We start from the raw sequence: 17,265 nt of genomic DNA on the forward strand, positions 1-17,265 counted from the left end.
CAGCCGAAAATAAATGCCGATTCATGTACTCAGCTCCAGACCAGAGAAAGAGTCCACTCTGAGAGTGGGCGGGGTCTATGGTCTGGAAGCAGGCTAGCAGCAAGCATCTATGTCACCATCTACACATGGACCAATCAGGGGAAGATTTTCACTTGTTTTGATTTGAAACGCAGTCACTGACCCTAACCCTAACCCTAACCCTAACCCTAACCCTAACTCTAACTTCTCATACTCGCTGCCTATACGCAGAAGTCCAGACCTCATACTGGGGAAGGAATGAGTGAGTGAACGCAATATGTGGGATGGCCCGCCAGGCTACATGGACTAATAGTGTTGTTGCTTAACCCTGGTTTTTGACATTATCGAAACAAAGCGGATAAAAGCGCCAAACTTGTTTGAGGCTTCTTTAGGACATAACGATGGATTTTAGCCTTGGGTACCAAACTTTATTTTGAAAATTACCCATAGAATTATCCATATCAAGTTGGGCTCCCAACGACTTTCTATACAGGAGGAAAATACCCAGGGAAAAAAAAAAGATTTGCTTTAAGTAGGATGTGAGGGGTCTAACTTAGCCTGGCTCCAGCCAATAGACCCGCCCACTCTCTGAGTGAACGGCATCTCTTGGTCTGGATATGTCATATGACAAGTCTCTTGATTCGGTTCAAAGCCGTATCTTGGCGAACCGACCAATGAATTCAAAGCAAGACGGAAAAAAATCTACAGAAACAGTGGAGGGAGGGGTGGCTGCGTGGCTCACCAGAGTTCTTAATTGCTCCCTTTGAACTTCAAAAGGACTCCGAACTGCAGGCATTGATTGAGCCATACAAGTGTCGAGTAGCTCGTTAGTGATTCTCTCTAATCAGTGAAACATCAAAGACACTGACCTGTTGGGTGCATGTCATTGAGGGGAGGGGGAGGAGGGATTGTTTTGTGTGCAAAAGTCAAACACAACCCTCCCACCAGATCGCTTGTGATTGGGAATTTCAAATTTTAAATCCCCTCCCCTTTGAAATCTCAACACAATGGCTCAGGCTCAGACTCTTAAGCTCCAGCGCAGAGTCTGAAATCAGGCTAGGTCTAACTAGGGGTTTGTCATGATTCTGAATCCATTGCAAGCATTTGTTTTGCACGAAAAACTTTACTTGGGCTAGAAATGGCCCCCCAAAACACCCAAAAAACTGTGAAAAGTGATGAATCATCACTAAACCATCGTTTTATGGGGCCATTTCTAGCTCAAGGAAGGTTTTTTTGTGCAAAACAAATGCTTGCAATGGATTCAGGATCATGACAAACTCTTAGTTAGACCCCTCACATCCTACTTAAAGCAGATTATTTTTCGGGGTATTTTTCTCCTGTATAGAAAGTCGAAGGGAACCCAACTTGATATGGATAATTCTATGGGTAATTTTGAAAATAAAGTTTGTTAGCCAAGGCTAAAATCCATGGTTAGGTCCTAAAGAAGCCTCAAAAAAAGTTTGGCGCTTTATCCGCTTCGTTTCGATAATTTTGTTAGGACAACCCACTATAAGAGACCTCACTAACGCTGTAGAGCAGAGCTAAGTTGTACTGTACTCTAACACTGTAGAGCAGTGGTTCTCAACCTTTTCAGGCTGGGACCCCCAAAATAATCATATTTTAACTGGGGACCCCCCCCACCCTGAAGAGCACTAAGAGTTGAGACATTTCATTTTGTATAACACGGTTCTATAGTTTCTGACTCTAATATTTGACAAATTGGCCAATGTTTAATTTGTCATTTTAGAGGTATTAAAAAGTCCTTAAATTGTCACTTTAGAAATGTGCAGATACCCTCTATACACTTAAACTTTATGTTGGTTTGTTTACTGTTGAGTTGAATGATCTTTTATTGCATTTAACCATTTTCATTTCCCCCAAAAATTAATAGAAATCAATGAAAAATGCTATCGAAAAAAACACGGACTGCCCATGTATTCGGAAGGTGTCAGGAGTCACCAGAAAAAAGGACAGTTGTTTTCAGGGAAAATGGGGGGGGGGGGGGGGAATGAATATCAAATATCTAAATAAAGATAAATAAATTCAAAAACTGTCCTGGGTGTTCCCAAAAGCCTGATTAGATGATAAAACTACAAAAAGTTTTTTTTGAAAGTGAAATATCCCTTTAAATATAGTACCTGAATATATACTGTCTGTGTGTGTGTGTGTGTGTGTGTGTGTGTGTGTGTGTGTGTGCGTGCGTGCGTGCGTGCGTGCGTGCGTGCGTGCGTGCGTGCGTGCGTGCGTGCGTGCGTGCGTGCGCGTCTCACCTTGAACTTTCCAACGAACCTCTCCCCCGCGTCCCCCCCCTCCTCCTGCTTCCCTCTGAACAGATCGTAGGATTGAACCCAGTCGTCAAACGGCCCGAACTCCGCCTCCAACTCCTTGTCATACAGCTGCTCACCATCATCAAAATAACAATAACATAATTAATTTTTTTTGCGACCGAAAAAAGGTCGCATTTACCCTGATATAATCTTGCAGCTTGTCTGACTGTCAGAATTGTCAGTACAGGAAGTGATGTCACGTAATGTCAGTGAGTCACAGTGATGTGGTATAGAATGACTCATAAGGATGTCACGTGACATCACTTCCTGTACTGACAGTCAGACAAGCTACGAGATTTCTCAGGGTATAAAAGTCCATATATATGGTCATTCCCAGAAAAAAACATTGTATGCCCATACATGGAGATTTCTGATGAGATGAGAATGTTAGGGTACCCCCTTATGCCCATGTATGGAGATCCACAGGCATCAAACCAAGGCCCTAACTCACCAAGGCCCTGCTACTAATTAACGTAAGTTTTATGCCCATATATGGAGATTCCTATTTTGTCAATATTAAGGACATTATTATATTATGTTATCAATATTAAGGACATAATTATATGGGAATGCCCATATTTGGTAATGTCCATATATGGGCATGTTTTGACATAACATAACTATAATGAAGGGGTCTCCATATATGAGTAACTGGTCCCATATACATCACTGGCCAGCTCCAGACTAGCCAAGAATTGGCGCGACCTCGCCCGCATGTCACCCTGAGGTCGCAAGTCACCCTGAGGTGTCTTACTAGTAATAACTAGAAGCAGTGCTCTTCCGAGCACAGGTCTCCACCAGGCCAGGCGGCCTGTTATAGCGCCACCATGAGGCTGATTTGAAAAGTTTGAAGTGGCATTTCTTCCTCGGCCTAGTGGGAATGTGCGTGCACAATTTCACAAAAATTGCACGCTGTGTTCGTGATTTGAGGAATTTTGTTCAAAACTGACCAATCTTACAAACTTTGAAAGCCAATCTCAGCCAATCAGGATTATGGAAAATTGGACAGATCCAATAGATACTGTCTTACCGATTTGCGTGATTTTTGGACATAATCTGTAGGAGTACAGGCCAAAAGGTAGTTTTGCACAAATTGGCCTCCTGGTGGCGCTAGAACAAGCCCATGTGAAAAATGTGGGGCAGAAGTTCTGAATTGGCATCCAGGGAGAATCATGGCACCGCCTCCTTAAACAAAAGTGTTTCTATCGTTTTGTTATTTCCATAGAAAACAGGAGCAGAGATCAATCAAACTAATTATACACATATTTATTATTTACCCATAATACTAGAGTTTACAATGTATTTATAGTTAGTAGATTATAACTTGTAGTGTTGCTAGTTTAGAGTTTACAGTGTAGTTACCGTGGTCTCCTGTTGACTTTGTCCTCAAAGGTACCTATGGGTTTGGTTTTGCCAGAGGTTCTGTTTTTTACTACACGCCTTTGTTTTTTCAAAGAGCTAAGTTTAGGCTAAAACATGCCTCTGGAGGCCTCCCATTGTGTCATAAGATTGGTTGAAATAAATCAAATATTTCTGTGGGGGCGGCTAAATAATCGGGGGGCGTTCCTAATGTAGATACCTATAGGATTCTTTGGAAACCAGTTTGGCAAGTGGGACAAAGTCAACAGGATACCACTGTAGTAGATTATAACCTGTAGTGTTGCTAGTTTCGAGGGCGGGACCAGCGGGCTCGGCTCCTGACTTCCTTTTCCTTTCTGCTTCTTCTTCTTCTCTGTGTCTGACGCACTGCTGACTGCAACAGGAAGTGACCAAACAACAACACAAGTTAATGCCCTATTAGATTCATGTAAATTCAACTATACAACGTATATATTATCTTAGCAAAATGCATGCACGTGATTCCCACTGAAGCCTGTGGATTTTACACAGCATGGCCCAAGTGCCTGCCACCAAAACTGTGGGAGGAGCAACGCTGCAGAATAAAGCTTATCCGGAAGAATGGAAAGTCGGGGGGTGTGTCTTCAAACAGGGGCGTGTCTTCAAACAGGGCCGTGTCTTTACAATCCTGATGTGATTACATCATCAGGATGTCTGATGGTAAGTCAGACAAGTACTATAGTATTGGGAAACCACAATAATAACCAGAGATACTGTTCCTACGAAACAGTGTGGGCTCGCTCGTGACTATATTCTGCAAGATGCTAACTGTCATGTGAAGCTCAACCAATACTCCAGCTAACACCACTCCCAGATTTTTTTTCCACCAATTGCACCTCATTGGCTAACAGTACACGATATGCGGCGGAGATAATGACGAAACCATAGTGTTTTTGCCTTTGAACTGTCTGCGGCGGAACTCACTTTATAAATAATGAGGATAACAATTTCCAATGGCAGCGGAAAGGTTTATCCAGATTAGAATAAAGTTTCCCCATAACTACAGTGTGGTTGGCACACTAATAATAATAATAAGCCACCCAGCCAGCACACCCTATCAAAGCAGCACTGAATCCAGCAACAATACAACATATTATTATATATTATGATGATGATGATGATGATGATGATGATATATTTCTTACCCAGGCTGTCAACTCCAACGCAGAGCATGCTTTGGAACGGAGACACTGTAACCATGACAACACAATATGGGTCGCCTAGCAACAGCCAAGCAATAGTTTTACTGTTTAACCCTGATTGTCTAAACAGTGAACGTTTTTTTAGTCTCGTCGGTTATATTTGTGGAGATAAGCGACCAACGGTCGCTTATCTCCCGATTAGGGAGTCTTACTGGTATTACAATGCCATTGGTGAAATTCCTGTAATATTTTCTTTTTTTGGTGATCATTAGAATGTTGTGAAAAATATCCCTAAAATGTAAATTAGATGATTCATGGCTATGCAACCTTACATAAACATAAAAAAAAAATAAAATAAAAAAATAACATTTTCCTGTGATTAGGATTTTTTTTTGGCAAGTGGAAATTAATTTGGTCTTGCAGGGCTAAGCTTAGTCGATCGCTAAAAATATGTTGCTAGCTGACCCACATGGTTGTCATGGTTACAGGTTACTGTGTTTAATTTAATTAGTTAACACGTGTCGCTAGGCTAGGCTAGGCTACGTTGCTAGGCTATGTGTATCTACTGTATACTATCTTGGAATCCGTAGGAGATGCAAGGGGAGGGAACGCTTGTTTTCAGTGACCAGCGTCGGCAGGTGAGCATTTCACCAGGTTAGCATTCACCAGGTTAGCATTCACCAAGTTTCAAGTTTGAATGAATAAATGAATGAATGATTTTTTTTTATTTCAGTCTTACAGTATTTATAATGTTAAAACATTAAAACAAAACAGATTAAAATAAAGGGAAAAAGACAAAAAGAAAACTTAGTTTCAAGTTTATTTCGCCATTTACATTAAAATTGTCATTAAAATGCATTGGAATTCCTGTTCACAAGCCACGCTAGGCAACAACAACAAACAAACATATACATGTTAACATGACAGTACATATGGAGACAAGGATGCAAACATATCGGCTCAGTGCATCAGTTCTAACATTAAAAAAAAGTTTAAAAAAAGTATGCAGCAACTTTAAATTACTGAGAGTGCATTAGTGCTACTTATTCAAAAATCTTACCGCTTCTGGAAAGAAGCGGTTTACCAGCCTACTACCTTATGCTTGGTCTTCCTGTCAGGGCAGCGCTCCCAGCGGTAGCGTCTGCCTGAAGGTAGCAGGGTAATAAGACCGTTGCCTGGGTGGCTGGGGTCCCTGATTATTTTCAGGGCCCTGTCAAGGCACCTTTTATTATAGATGTCCTTTACTGAGGGAAGATCAGCACCAATGATCCTCTTAGCTGTTCTTACTACTCTGTCAATAAGGGTGCGGTCTTCTGCAGAGCAGCTTCCATACCACGCCGTTATGTTTCCTGTGAGAAGGCTCTCAAACAGTTGATCTATAGAAGTTGATCAGTGTCTTTGTGGACACTCCAGCTTTCTTTAGACATCTCAGGAAATACAGGCGTTGTTCCACTTTTTTATAATTGAAGTGCAGTTTAGAGACTATTTAAGGTCGTTGGAGATTTGCACTCCTAGTATTTAAAACTATCCACAATTTCAACATCGACGTCATTAATGTTGATGGGAGTGTGTACTTCCCTATTTAACCTGAAGTCAACAATGATCTCTTTGGTTTTGTTCACATTAAGGTCAAGATTGTTATTGTTGCACCACTGTATTCAATCTTTAACTTCCTTTCGGTAGGCGGATTCGTCATTGCCCATAATCTTCCCAATTACGGTTATATCATCTGCAAATTTAATAAAGCAGTTCATTTCATGCTTGGCAAAGAAGTCATGAGTGTAAAGTAAGTAATGATAGGAACTGAGAACACAGCCCTGAGGGGCACCCACATTTGTTATAATTGTGGAGGAGGAGAAGCTCCCTATTCTCACTGCCTGTTCCCTCCCCACCAAGAAATCCAGGATCCAATCACAGATGGGCGAGGGCAGGCCCAGGTCTCTCAGTTTGATATACAATTTGCTTGGCAAAATTGTATTAAAAGCAGAGCTAAAATCAATAAATAGCAGTCTGCAGTAAACATTGAGCCTGTCTACATGTTCTAGCACAGTGTGCAAGGCAAATGAAAATGCGTCTTCAACAAACCTATTTGGGCGATAGGCAAATTGATAAGGATCAATAGAGTGAGGAATGACAGAGTGAATGTGTTTTAATACCAGCCTCTCGAAGCATTTCATTAACACAGAAGTTAGAGCCACTGGCCGGTAATCATTCAAACAAGTTATCTTAGGTTTCTTTGGGACAGGAACAATGATTGATTTCTTAAAGCATAGAGGAACAGTGGAGGATTTTAAAGAGAGATTGAACACTTTGCAGCATACAGGAGCCAGCTCACACAAGCACAGTTTCACAACTCGTATGGATGATATACCATATGGCTCTGCTGCCTTGCGCACATTCACCTTCCCAAAAGCCCTCCTCACTTCAGACTCTGAAATCACTAAGTCAGTAGCATCATTGCTAGTGTTAAAATGATCATCAATAACATCATCAATGCCATTGTAAACAGCACTACCGTCATTATAATCATCACCATTAGAAACACTCGGGTCAACATTGCTTTCTTCAGCGGGCAAAGAACAAGTTCAAGTCATTAGGCAAGGAGCAGTCAGTAGTAGTGGCCACGCTATTTTTAGGCTTGTAGCCAGTAAGGGACTGAAGCCCCTGCCAAACACTCCGAGGATCCGAACTCATATTCTCCAGTTTGGAGCTGTAGCTCCGCTTGGCATCTCTTATAGACCTCTCCAAGTCATAACGTGCCCTTTTATACTGGCAGGGATCACCAGACTTATAAGCGATAGAGCGAGCTCTCAGCTTACTCCTAACGTCATTGTTCATCCAAGGCTTTTCATTTGGATAAAAACGCACAGTCTTAGTTGGGATGCACGAGTCAGTACAGAAGTTAATGTAACTTGTTACAGCACTTACATGCTCATGCAGGTCTGCTGATGAATCTTTAAATACATTCCAGTCAGTTGCAAGAAAGCACGCCTGCAGCTTGGCTGTTGACTTGTCAGTCCAGTGCTGAACGGTGCGGAGTGTGGACTGTGCGCTCCTAATGCGCTGTGTGTAGACAGGCAACAGGAGGACTGCATCATGGTCAGACTTTCCAAAGTGAGGTCGGTCTAGAGAACGATATGCCCCTTTGATTGTCAAGTAGCAATGATCCAATGTTTTGCCTTTCCGAGTGGCACACGTGACATGCTGGTAGTATTTCGGGAGCACCTCAACGTCGGTACACCATTGATCCTTTATTAAAAAACGTACTCCTCCTCCCTTTGATTTTCCGGTAGCCTCGCGGGTCCGGTCTTGGCGGAAAACAGTGAAGCCCGTTGGTTGTACTGCTGAGTCGGGAATCTTGTAGGTGTGTCTGAGGAGCAATATATTCCGCAGTCTCTCATGTCCCGATTAGAGGAGATTCGACACAAAAGCTCATCCATCTTGTTGCATAAAGATTGCACGTTTGCCAAGAGAATGCTCGGGAGAGGTGGATTTAGCGGACGGCGGCGAAGTTTAGCCAAAACTCCTCCAGGTCTTCCCCTCTTCCTTAGACGCTTGCGTGTTTCAAATACAGGTGGATGATAGAAAAAGTTCGGGCTCATCCTGGATGTACTTGCAATGCTGCTAGTTCGCAGATCCAAAAGTTCTTGCCGGCTGTAGACAATAGCTGCTGCTGAAGCCGGTGCATTTTGCACACACAGTAAGACAAACAATAAAAATGACAGCGCGGCTTGTGAGACGTCGCCCTGGTACGGCGCCATCTTGTCACTAGTATGTCCAGAGAAACAGTCCACTCTGAGAGTGGGCAGTTAGCATTCACCAGGTTAGCATTCACCAGGTTATAGTCCGATAAAATTAAGGCAGAGGTTGGACAAAATTGTATTATTTAGTTTTTCAACTGATTTCAACTGATAGCCAGGATAAAAAATCTACCATGATCTGCTCACTGCAAATACCCACAGTGGCCAAATCAGTCTAACTAGGGGTTTGTCATGATATGATGCTGAATACATTGCAAGCATTTGTTTTGTACAAAAAACATTCATTGGCCCCAGAAAACGCCAACAAAAGATGATTTTTTTGATGACTCATCACTTTTCATCCCTAAACCCTCATTTTCTGGGGCCATTTTTAGCCCAAGGAATGTTTTTTGTGCAAAACAAATGCTTGCAATGGATTCAGCATCATCAGCGACGGCAGCAAATTCTGCAGCCTGTTCTGAGAACCCGTGGAAAGTTTTAAAATAGGAAAAGTGAAAATTCATGGTGTATGACCTTTAAAGATCTCTGGAGTCCAGAGTCTGGACGAACAACATCTCACTATTCCTCACAAAAACATAAGTAAAATGCCCATAATATATATATATATATATATATATATATATATATATATATATATTTGGTGATCGTTAGAAGGTCTAGAACATGTACAATATGTTATTATTGTGAAAAATATCTCCAAAATGCAAATTAGATTATGATTTATGGCTTTAAAACCTTACAAAAACATTATTCATTTTTAAACATTACATGTTCCTCTGATTAGGACTCCTACAACACCATCTGATCACCATCTTTTTTTTTTTACTTTTTTTTTGTCAAGTCGAAATTAATTTGGGTCTTGCAGGGCTAGGGGTCTGCAGAGCAGAAAATTTGCGGTGGATAGCTCTTCACTCTGATAGAGGCTTTAGAGAACCACTACCCTAGAGGTTGGTTACCGTATTGTTCAAAGTTAAAACAAAAAAATACAAGGACATTTCTCGTATTTTTTGTATCGAAAAAGTATCGAACCGTGAATTTTGATAACCGTTGCACCCCTATGTATGCATGCATGCATGCATGTATGCATGTATGCATGTATGTATTATGTATGTATGTATGTATGTATGTATGTATGTATGTATCTATTTATCTACCACACACAGATGCCTGAATTTTTTTCAATCAGCCTTATGTCTTAATATTGCCTCAAAATCATTTTAAGCACTTTAACCATATTTCATACTTTGGTTGTGGACACTAGTGTCACACACACACACACACACACACACACACACACACACACACACACACACACACACACACACACACACTGTAACGTGAATGAACCAGGACGATCATAATATATTATTATATATTTTTAGTTTTACCTTTATCAAAGATCTGGGGAAATGCTTGACCTTCTTTCTGCTTAGCCTAGATAACACACAAACACACACACACACACACACACACACACACACACACACACACACACACACACACACACACATGTAGATCTGCTATTTTCACAATAGAACCGTGTTATACAAAATGTAATGCCTCTTATCCATGAGGACTCCCATCTTTGCCATACCCTAGCTTTTGCTGAACTGACACCACTGCTCTGCTCTCCCTCTGCCAACCTGGGCAGAGCCCCGAAATGAGCTCACGCTTCTTTCAGTGCATGAGGAGTGAGCAGGCCGCTTCTTATCACCTGACAGGGGAGAGTTTCCCCGCTTGGACGTAGCGCGTGGAGGGAACACGCTATTCTAACCCGTTCCTTTCCCCTCCATCAGGCGCCCCCCGGCTGGCCAGGGGGAGGCAGTAAAGAGACCAGGATTACTGCATGTTTTTCTTTTTAGAGTACCTAGTACTAGAGGTCTTCAAGGGGGCCCCTACACCGAAATTTACCCGAGGACCCGAGAGACCCGTACCGGGTTCGGTCAGTTCGGTCAAAATATATAGAGGCAGAAATTGTGAAAATAGCCGATCTACATGCTCACGTTGTGAGCATGTAGATCTGCTATTTTCACAATAGAAAGTTTTTTTTTTTCAACTTCGACTTTCGACTTTCTCTGGTGGGAGTCGACTGAGTCGACTTGTTGACTTTTTCGTTAATGCCCTACTGTCAATCATTATGTGTATTACCTGAGAGGACCCGTACTGTGTGTGTGACAAGTGAGTTTCTGCTTTTTTATGCAAACTGTAAAGCAATCAATAAATGTGTGTTGTGTGCGCTGGCATGCGCTGCTGCGCTATGGACAGGATAAGGAATGAACTGGACTGGAGTTCTGTTTAACGTGTGCGCTGTGCTGTGTTTAGGCTCAGAGATGCCCACGAGTCTCGTGATCACGAGTCGAGTCGAGTCAAGAGTCTTTGGGGGACGAGTCCGAGTCGAGTGTCGAGTCTTTGGGGGACGAGTCCGAGTCGAGTCGAGTCTTTTTCATCACAAGTCCGAGTCGAGTTACAAGTCTTTATATACATATATATCTTTTTTTATTATTTTTTATAATGATCTAGCCTCCAGCTAAAAAAGTTACATGGCGCATCATGATCACCCGGTACTCACAGATACAGCTACAGCAGCAGCCATGGCAGGCTAAATTAGGAAAGACACATGAATGTATGTACTCACAGTCACGCTACGGAGGCAGTTAAAAGTTCCACTATTAATAATAATGGATCCATTTCCCCCAGGAAACATCTCTGAAGTAGACCTCCTGCCTCCATCCTCGGTGAAAGTTCCTTGGAAGCAACGCAGTTATGTCCAATAGTAGCAGGGTCCCCGTCCCGAATCCCGATCATCATCCGACGACTTTCTTTGTTAATAAAATAATCCCAAAGCCAGCCACACTTGCTTCAGTTGCTTGACACTTTTTTGAATGCAGTACGAAAGGACCTCAATGACAATGTAAACAAGCCATTGTGCTTTCTTGTGTTTAAATCCTTTTAGTAGACCTTTGTAGGCAGCTTTCTGTACTAACCTTTTCCTAAGAGAGCTGAGCTATACAGTATTCAAATGTTGTTTTTAATACGAATTGCGAAGCAATCACAATTTCTCTATTTGAAGCAGCCGCCAGCTGGACAGTATGCAACATAACACTTTATGGCAGTTACGTAAAACGTATCGATACGGGTTACCATAGCGACGTGTAGGCCTACTCTTAGTGGGAATACATTTTACGTCACTGACGTTTGTTACCGGGGTATATTAATTAAATTATGTACTGGCAACTGAATATTGTTTCATTCATGATCACTCTTTTACTGTATTAATGTAAACAGACAGTATGTCAGGATTGATTACTTAGTCAGCATAATGTTCAATAGCAATTTAGTGACAACAACCTAGGCCTATATGAACTACAGTAATAGCCTATAAGCCTAACAAAATCAACTAGATGGCTTATATTGTTTAGCCTCCCAAAAAATCAGAGTTGCAAGCTATTAATCCACCGTGTCATGGCGCGTCTAGATATAGATCTTCTCTTTTGAAAAGACGCACTATATACGCGCGAGCGCAACAGATACAAAAACAATTTAATAATCCTCTAGCAGTGTAACAGTAGGGCTTACAGGGCATGGTGGCGTAACCTCACGTTAATGCTTTAAACAATAAGTACGAGGGGTTAATGAGCTCAGCTATTAGACTATAGCTGCCTGCAGCTGGTGGAACATTAAGACGAGAGGAGGATGCGCTCGGAGAGAAACCCGACATTAGATAAGCAGGTTCTCACAGATAATCCTATCATTTTATCAAATTATTAAACAAATGCCAAGTTAGCTGAAGTCAAATAGCTGATGATGAGCTAAACATGTGTGTTTTATTTCGCCATTTTAATATTTAAATCTTACGATGAAAGGTCCATGCAGACGGCTGTGTCTGCCACGCTTTGCGAGACAGACTGCGTTTTTCCCAACGGGCCGCTCTGCGCGGTCCAAGTGAACACAGCGTAGCGCTCCTGGCCCCCACCGTTGCGCTTAAGTACGTTGGGAAAAACAACCCGGTCGCCCCTGTGTCCTTGCGCAGCGCTCAGCCGTACAGCGGCGCTCAGCCGTGCACCAGAGAAGAAAGAAAGAAGAAAGGAGAAGGAAAGGACAATATTTGTCGGGCTTGTCATGCATTATAGTGCTTAAAATATTTTAAGACTCGTGAACTTCACGAGTCTTATGATCACGAGTCGAGTGGAGTCTCGAGTCTTTGAGGGGCGAGTCCGAGTCGAGTGACGAGTCGCCAAAACTGCCACTCGAGTCGACTCGAGTGACAAGTTTTTAACTCGAGTGGGCATCTCTGTTTAGGCTGACCCAGGATCAGATTCAGGTCTGTTATTAGCTGCGAGGCAGCGACATGAAGAATGGCTGTGTAACTGTGAGATCATAATGCTGCTCTAGGATCAGATTTACAGCGGGGAAAAAAGAGCTTGGTGCGTGCGTAATGCATGCGTGTGCGTGATGCGTAGCTACTCCTGCTGTCAGGCTGATGAGAAAGTACAAGTTAAACCATGACAATGTAATTTGATTATTATTTTGGAACCGGTCGGAATTGGTCGAAATTTGGCGGTCCATTTTCGATTTCGGTTCATGTTTTTGGACCCGTGAAGATCTCTACCTAGTACTACCCTAGGGGACACAGGGAGAACATGCAAACTCCACACAGAAAAGCCCTTTTCGCCAACCCCATCTAGGGCGTCCCCCGGTGGGAATCGAACCCAGGACCTTCTAGCTGTGAGGCGACTGCACCAGGTGTGCCACCTTCTTTCTGTCTGTCTCTCTGTCTTTATCTCCTACACAGGGTGCAATACCTACCCCAGGGCTCTTCAACAGGGGGCCCGGGACCCCTAGGGGGTCCTCAGAGTTACTACAGGGGGTCTTCCATATCTTTGTGTGACTTTTTTCTCCTTTTTTATATTAACCACTTGAACCCTAGCGTCCATATTCAGAGAACTTTAGCCAAAAATAACAGATCTACAAGCTCACACTGTGAGCTTGTAGATCAGCTATTTTTGGCAAATAGCTTTGGTGTAGAGGGGGAAAAGCGCAGACTAAGTACAGAGTGAAAGGTCAAGTTTATTAAGTATTGACGGTTCAAGTGGTTAAATATCTGAAAACACAAATTGACATGAATCCAAAATACACTGATAGTTGGTGCGAATCCGATACTTCCGTGACTATGGTTTAGTGATGAGTCATCACTTTTCACAGTCTTTTGGGGTCCGTTTTTAGCCCAAGGAATGTTTTTCATGCAAAACAAATGCTTGCAATGAATTCAGAATAATTAAATGCTTCATCTCTCTCCCAACTAAGCGGTCCCTGCTTCATCTCTCTCTCAACTAAGCGGTCCCTGCTTCATCTCTCTCTCAACTAAGCGGTCCCTGCTTCATCTCTCTCTCAACTAAGCGGTCCCTGCTTCATCTCTCTCTCAACTAAGGGGTCCTTGGCCTGAAAACATTGAGGACCCCTGACCTACCCTGTCCACATGGTGGTGCAGTACCTACCCTGTCCACAGAGGCGTAGTACTTGGACCACCAGTCCAGAACGTTGTCTCCGCTCTCGTCCGCGATGGTTCGTCTTTTCCGCTTGGTGGAGCGACGGGCGGTCTTCCTGGAAGCCTGATGGTTAAAGCATCAAAAACATCAAATGTAGCTTTCTAACGATACATTTTAATTTTAGCTCCCCCTTCCACCTAAACATCACCACTGGATTCTATTGTTTAGTATTACAATGCCATTGGCCACAATATTTGCATATGAATACCCCCCACAGAGGCTGACATTCCAGAGTCTGGACGAACAACATCTCACTTTTTTTTTGGTGATCGTTAGAATGTCTAGAACATGCACCTATGTTATTATTGTGAAAAATATCCCCATATGTAAATTAGAGCATGATTTATGATTTATGGCTATAAACCTTACAAAAAAAAAAGAAAAAAAAACATTACATTTTCCTCTGATTAGGACTCCTACAACACCATCTGATTTATTTTTATTTTTTATTTCTATTTTTGGGTCTTAGAGGGTTAACAGCGATACGATATGCATACCGATTCATGGTTAACGATACGATACATGAACGATATTGGTTCATTCATGGCGATACAATACGATTCCATTCAATGATTTAAAATCGATATAGTAACTATTTAGCAAAGAAATTAAATGTGTGAAATGTCTAAAAAAATCTATTATTATGGAAGTAAACGCTGTGATTCTCTAGCAAATACATGGACATTATATTTCAACACATATGGAAAAACCCATCTTGACATGAACACATAGATTACACACATTTATCCATAGACCAAGAGTAGCTTTATGGAATGGAAAGGTTATTACATTATGAGTTGCTACAGACCCCTCTTTTTCATTTTCCTTCTTAAAATTGCCAAATACAAGGCACAAATACTTAGTTTCCATACAATTAATTATTTGCGTTGCAAAATGATTAGATACCCGATTACTGCATTTTAAAACGATACAAAGCCAAAATGGTACGATATTTTGCTTTTGCAAACGATATAGTAGATCATTGCAAATTAAAATCGATTTTTTGATTCAGTTACTATATCGTTACACCCCTAATCAAATGCATAGATCATGGTCAGCCAAAAAACCTAGGAAGACCAAGAACTGATTCAATAAATTTCAAAAGACAATAAAGGAAACATAAAGAACCTGTACATCAAAGCTTCCATGTTCTACTGCTTTAACACACGGTCATGACTAACCGGTCATTTTGACCGATTTTGAGGTCGCAAAGTGCAATAACTCTCCCCGTGAAGGTCTCAGAAATGTCCCCTTCCATGACTTTTCTTAAATACTCAAGACATATGTTCTCTTTTTTCCCCCTTCTGAAAGGTTTCCTAAGTATGAAATAACCAGTATAAAACTCTGACTGTTAGTTATCGGTCATAAAGACAGGTCTCACCCATTCCTCCCCCTCCCAGAAGCAAGGAGAGAATTTCACACCTTTTGCGCTCCCCATTTGAGCGGTCAATTGAAATGCTAATTCACATTTGGAAGACAATAGAACCCCCGCAGGCAGCAGGGGAGGAGGTGTTGCTCTCCTGGGCCAAAAGGGAGAGAATTTACCTGTCAATTTGACTGATAAATGCAGTCAGAGTGGAAGTGATTTTTTTTTTCAGTCACCCGAGTGTTAATGCACCAAATACAAATACATGTAAAGTAAGTGTGTGTGTGTGTGTGTGTGTGTGTGTGTGTGTGTGTGTGTGTGTGTGTGTGTGTGTGTGTGTGTGTGTGTGTGTGTGTGTGTGTGTGTGTGCGTGTGTGTGTGTGTGTGTGTGTGTGTGTGTGTGTGTGTGTGTGCGCGCACCCTGGTCTTCTTCTCTGGATCCTCGTTGGTTCTGAGCGGCAAGGTGGGCGGGACTTCCTCCTCCACGGTGATCAGGACTTCCTGATTGGTCAGCGGGACGGAGGCGCTGCTCTGCCCCGCCTCCTGTGGGAGCCCTATTGGCCGAGAGCAGATGTCAATCAATCCTAGGGGTCTTAATGAATGAATTACCTCTAACGAGGGGTCTTAGTTAATGAATTACCTCTAACGAGGGGTCTTTAATTATTGAATTACCTCTAACGAGGGGGGGTCTTAATTAATGAATTACCTCTAACGAGGGGTCTTAATTAATGGATTACCTCTAACGAGGGGTCTTAATTAATGGATTACCTCTAACGAGGGGTCTTTAATTATTGAATTACCTCTAACAAGGGGGGTCTTAATTAATGGATTACCTCTAACGAGGGGTCTTAATTAATGGATTACCTCTAACGAGGGGTCTTTAATTATTGAATTACCTCTAACAAGGGGGGTCTTAATTAATGGATTACCTCTAACGAGGGGTCTTAATTAATGGATTACCTCTAACGAGGGGGGTCCGGGGGGTCAAGCGGGGAAGCTTGGGGGGCGGGGTGTATTTTAAGGCCTTCAGGTTGGTGATCACATGACTTCCCACCAGCGTGCTTCGTCCAAAAGCCCTCCAATCAACAACCGTTATGCTGAGAGGGGGGTGGAGCCTCTCGTTCTCTGGTAACTCCTACAGAAGAGGAGAGGAGAGGAGAGGAGAGGAGAGGAGAGGAGAGGGGTAAATACATGAAAAAAGTAAAACTGCACCTCATGCATTAGAACATACATGGGCAACTGGCGGCCCGGGGGCCACATGCGGCCCCCACCTTCACTTAATGCGGCCCGCAGGTTAATACCGGAATACTGATTATATTATTGATTTCAGCTGCGATGCGTTTTGAGCTTGTAGATTTGCTGTTTTTGCTTCTTTTGTATGAGATAATGACAAAGTAGGACGTAGCAATACGCATTGTGGCCCTCTGGAGTGAAGGTGGAAATATAGTGGCCCTCGCCATCATCAAAGTTGCCAATATCCGGGTTTCCCAAAGCGATTTCGAGCCTTCGTAAGCTCACGCGTGGTCCTAAAGGCCCATCGTAGCAGCAAACCGTTTCAAGAACGCCTTCGTAGCCTGCGCAGGCTCCTGTCAATCAAGAGCCGTCGTATAGGCCAGGGGTTTTCAAAGTGGGTGACGGGGCCCAGTTGTGGATTACTTTGTCTCCTGGTATGAAGAGGCATTTCTACAATTAAATACCACAAAGACT

At 42.5% G+C, this 17,265-nt stretch overlaps 1 protein-coding gene across 1 annotated transcript in view; it reads right to left on the minus strand.

Annotated features, from left to right (window-relative positions):
- fer1l6 (fer-1 like family member 6) overlaps positions 1–17,265 on the minus strand; it is a gene marked incomplete at its 3' end in the record, with an annotated part of 112,963 nt that overhangs the window by 39,845 nt on the left and 55,853 nt on the right. Inside the window, exons 22-27 of the mRNA XM_080723566.1 lie at positions 16,519–16,693; positions 15,979–16,112; positions 14,142–14,255; positions 10,035–10,080; positions 3,998–4,098; positions 2,289–2,414 (exon numbers count right to left, since the gene is read on the minus strand). Of these exons, the coding sequence (XP_080579692.1) occupies positions 2,289–2,414; positions 3,998–4,098; positions 10,035–10,080; positions 14,142–14,255; positions 15,979–16,112; positions 16,519–16,693 (696 nt within the window). The remainder of the gene's footprint in view (positions 1–2,288; positions 2,415–3,997; positions 4,099–10,034; positions 10,081–14,141; positions 14,256–15,978; positions 16,113–16,518; positions 16,694–17,265) is intronic.

Source organism: Nannobrachium achirus (assembly GCF_963921795.1).
Source record: "Nannobrachium achirus genome assembly, chromosome: 4".
NCBI lineage: Eukaryota > Metazoa > Chordata > Actinopteri > Myctophiformes > Myctophidae > Nannobrachium > Nannobrachium achirus.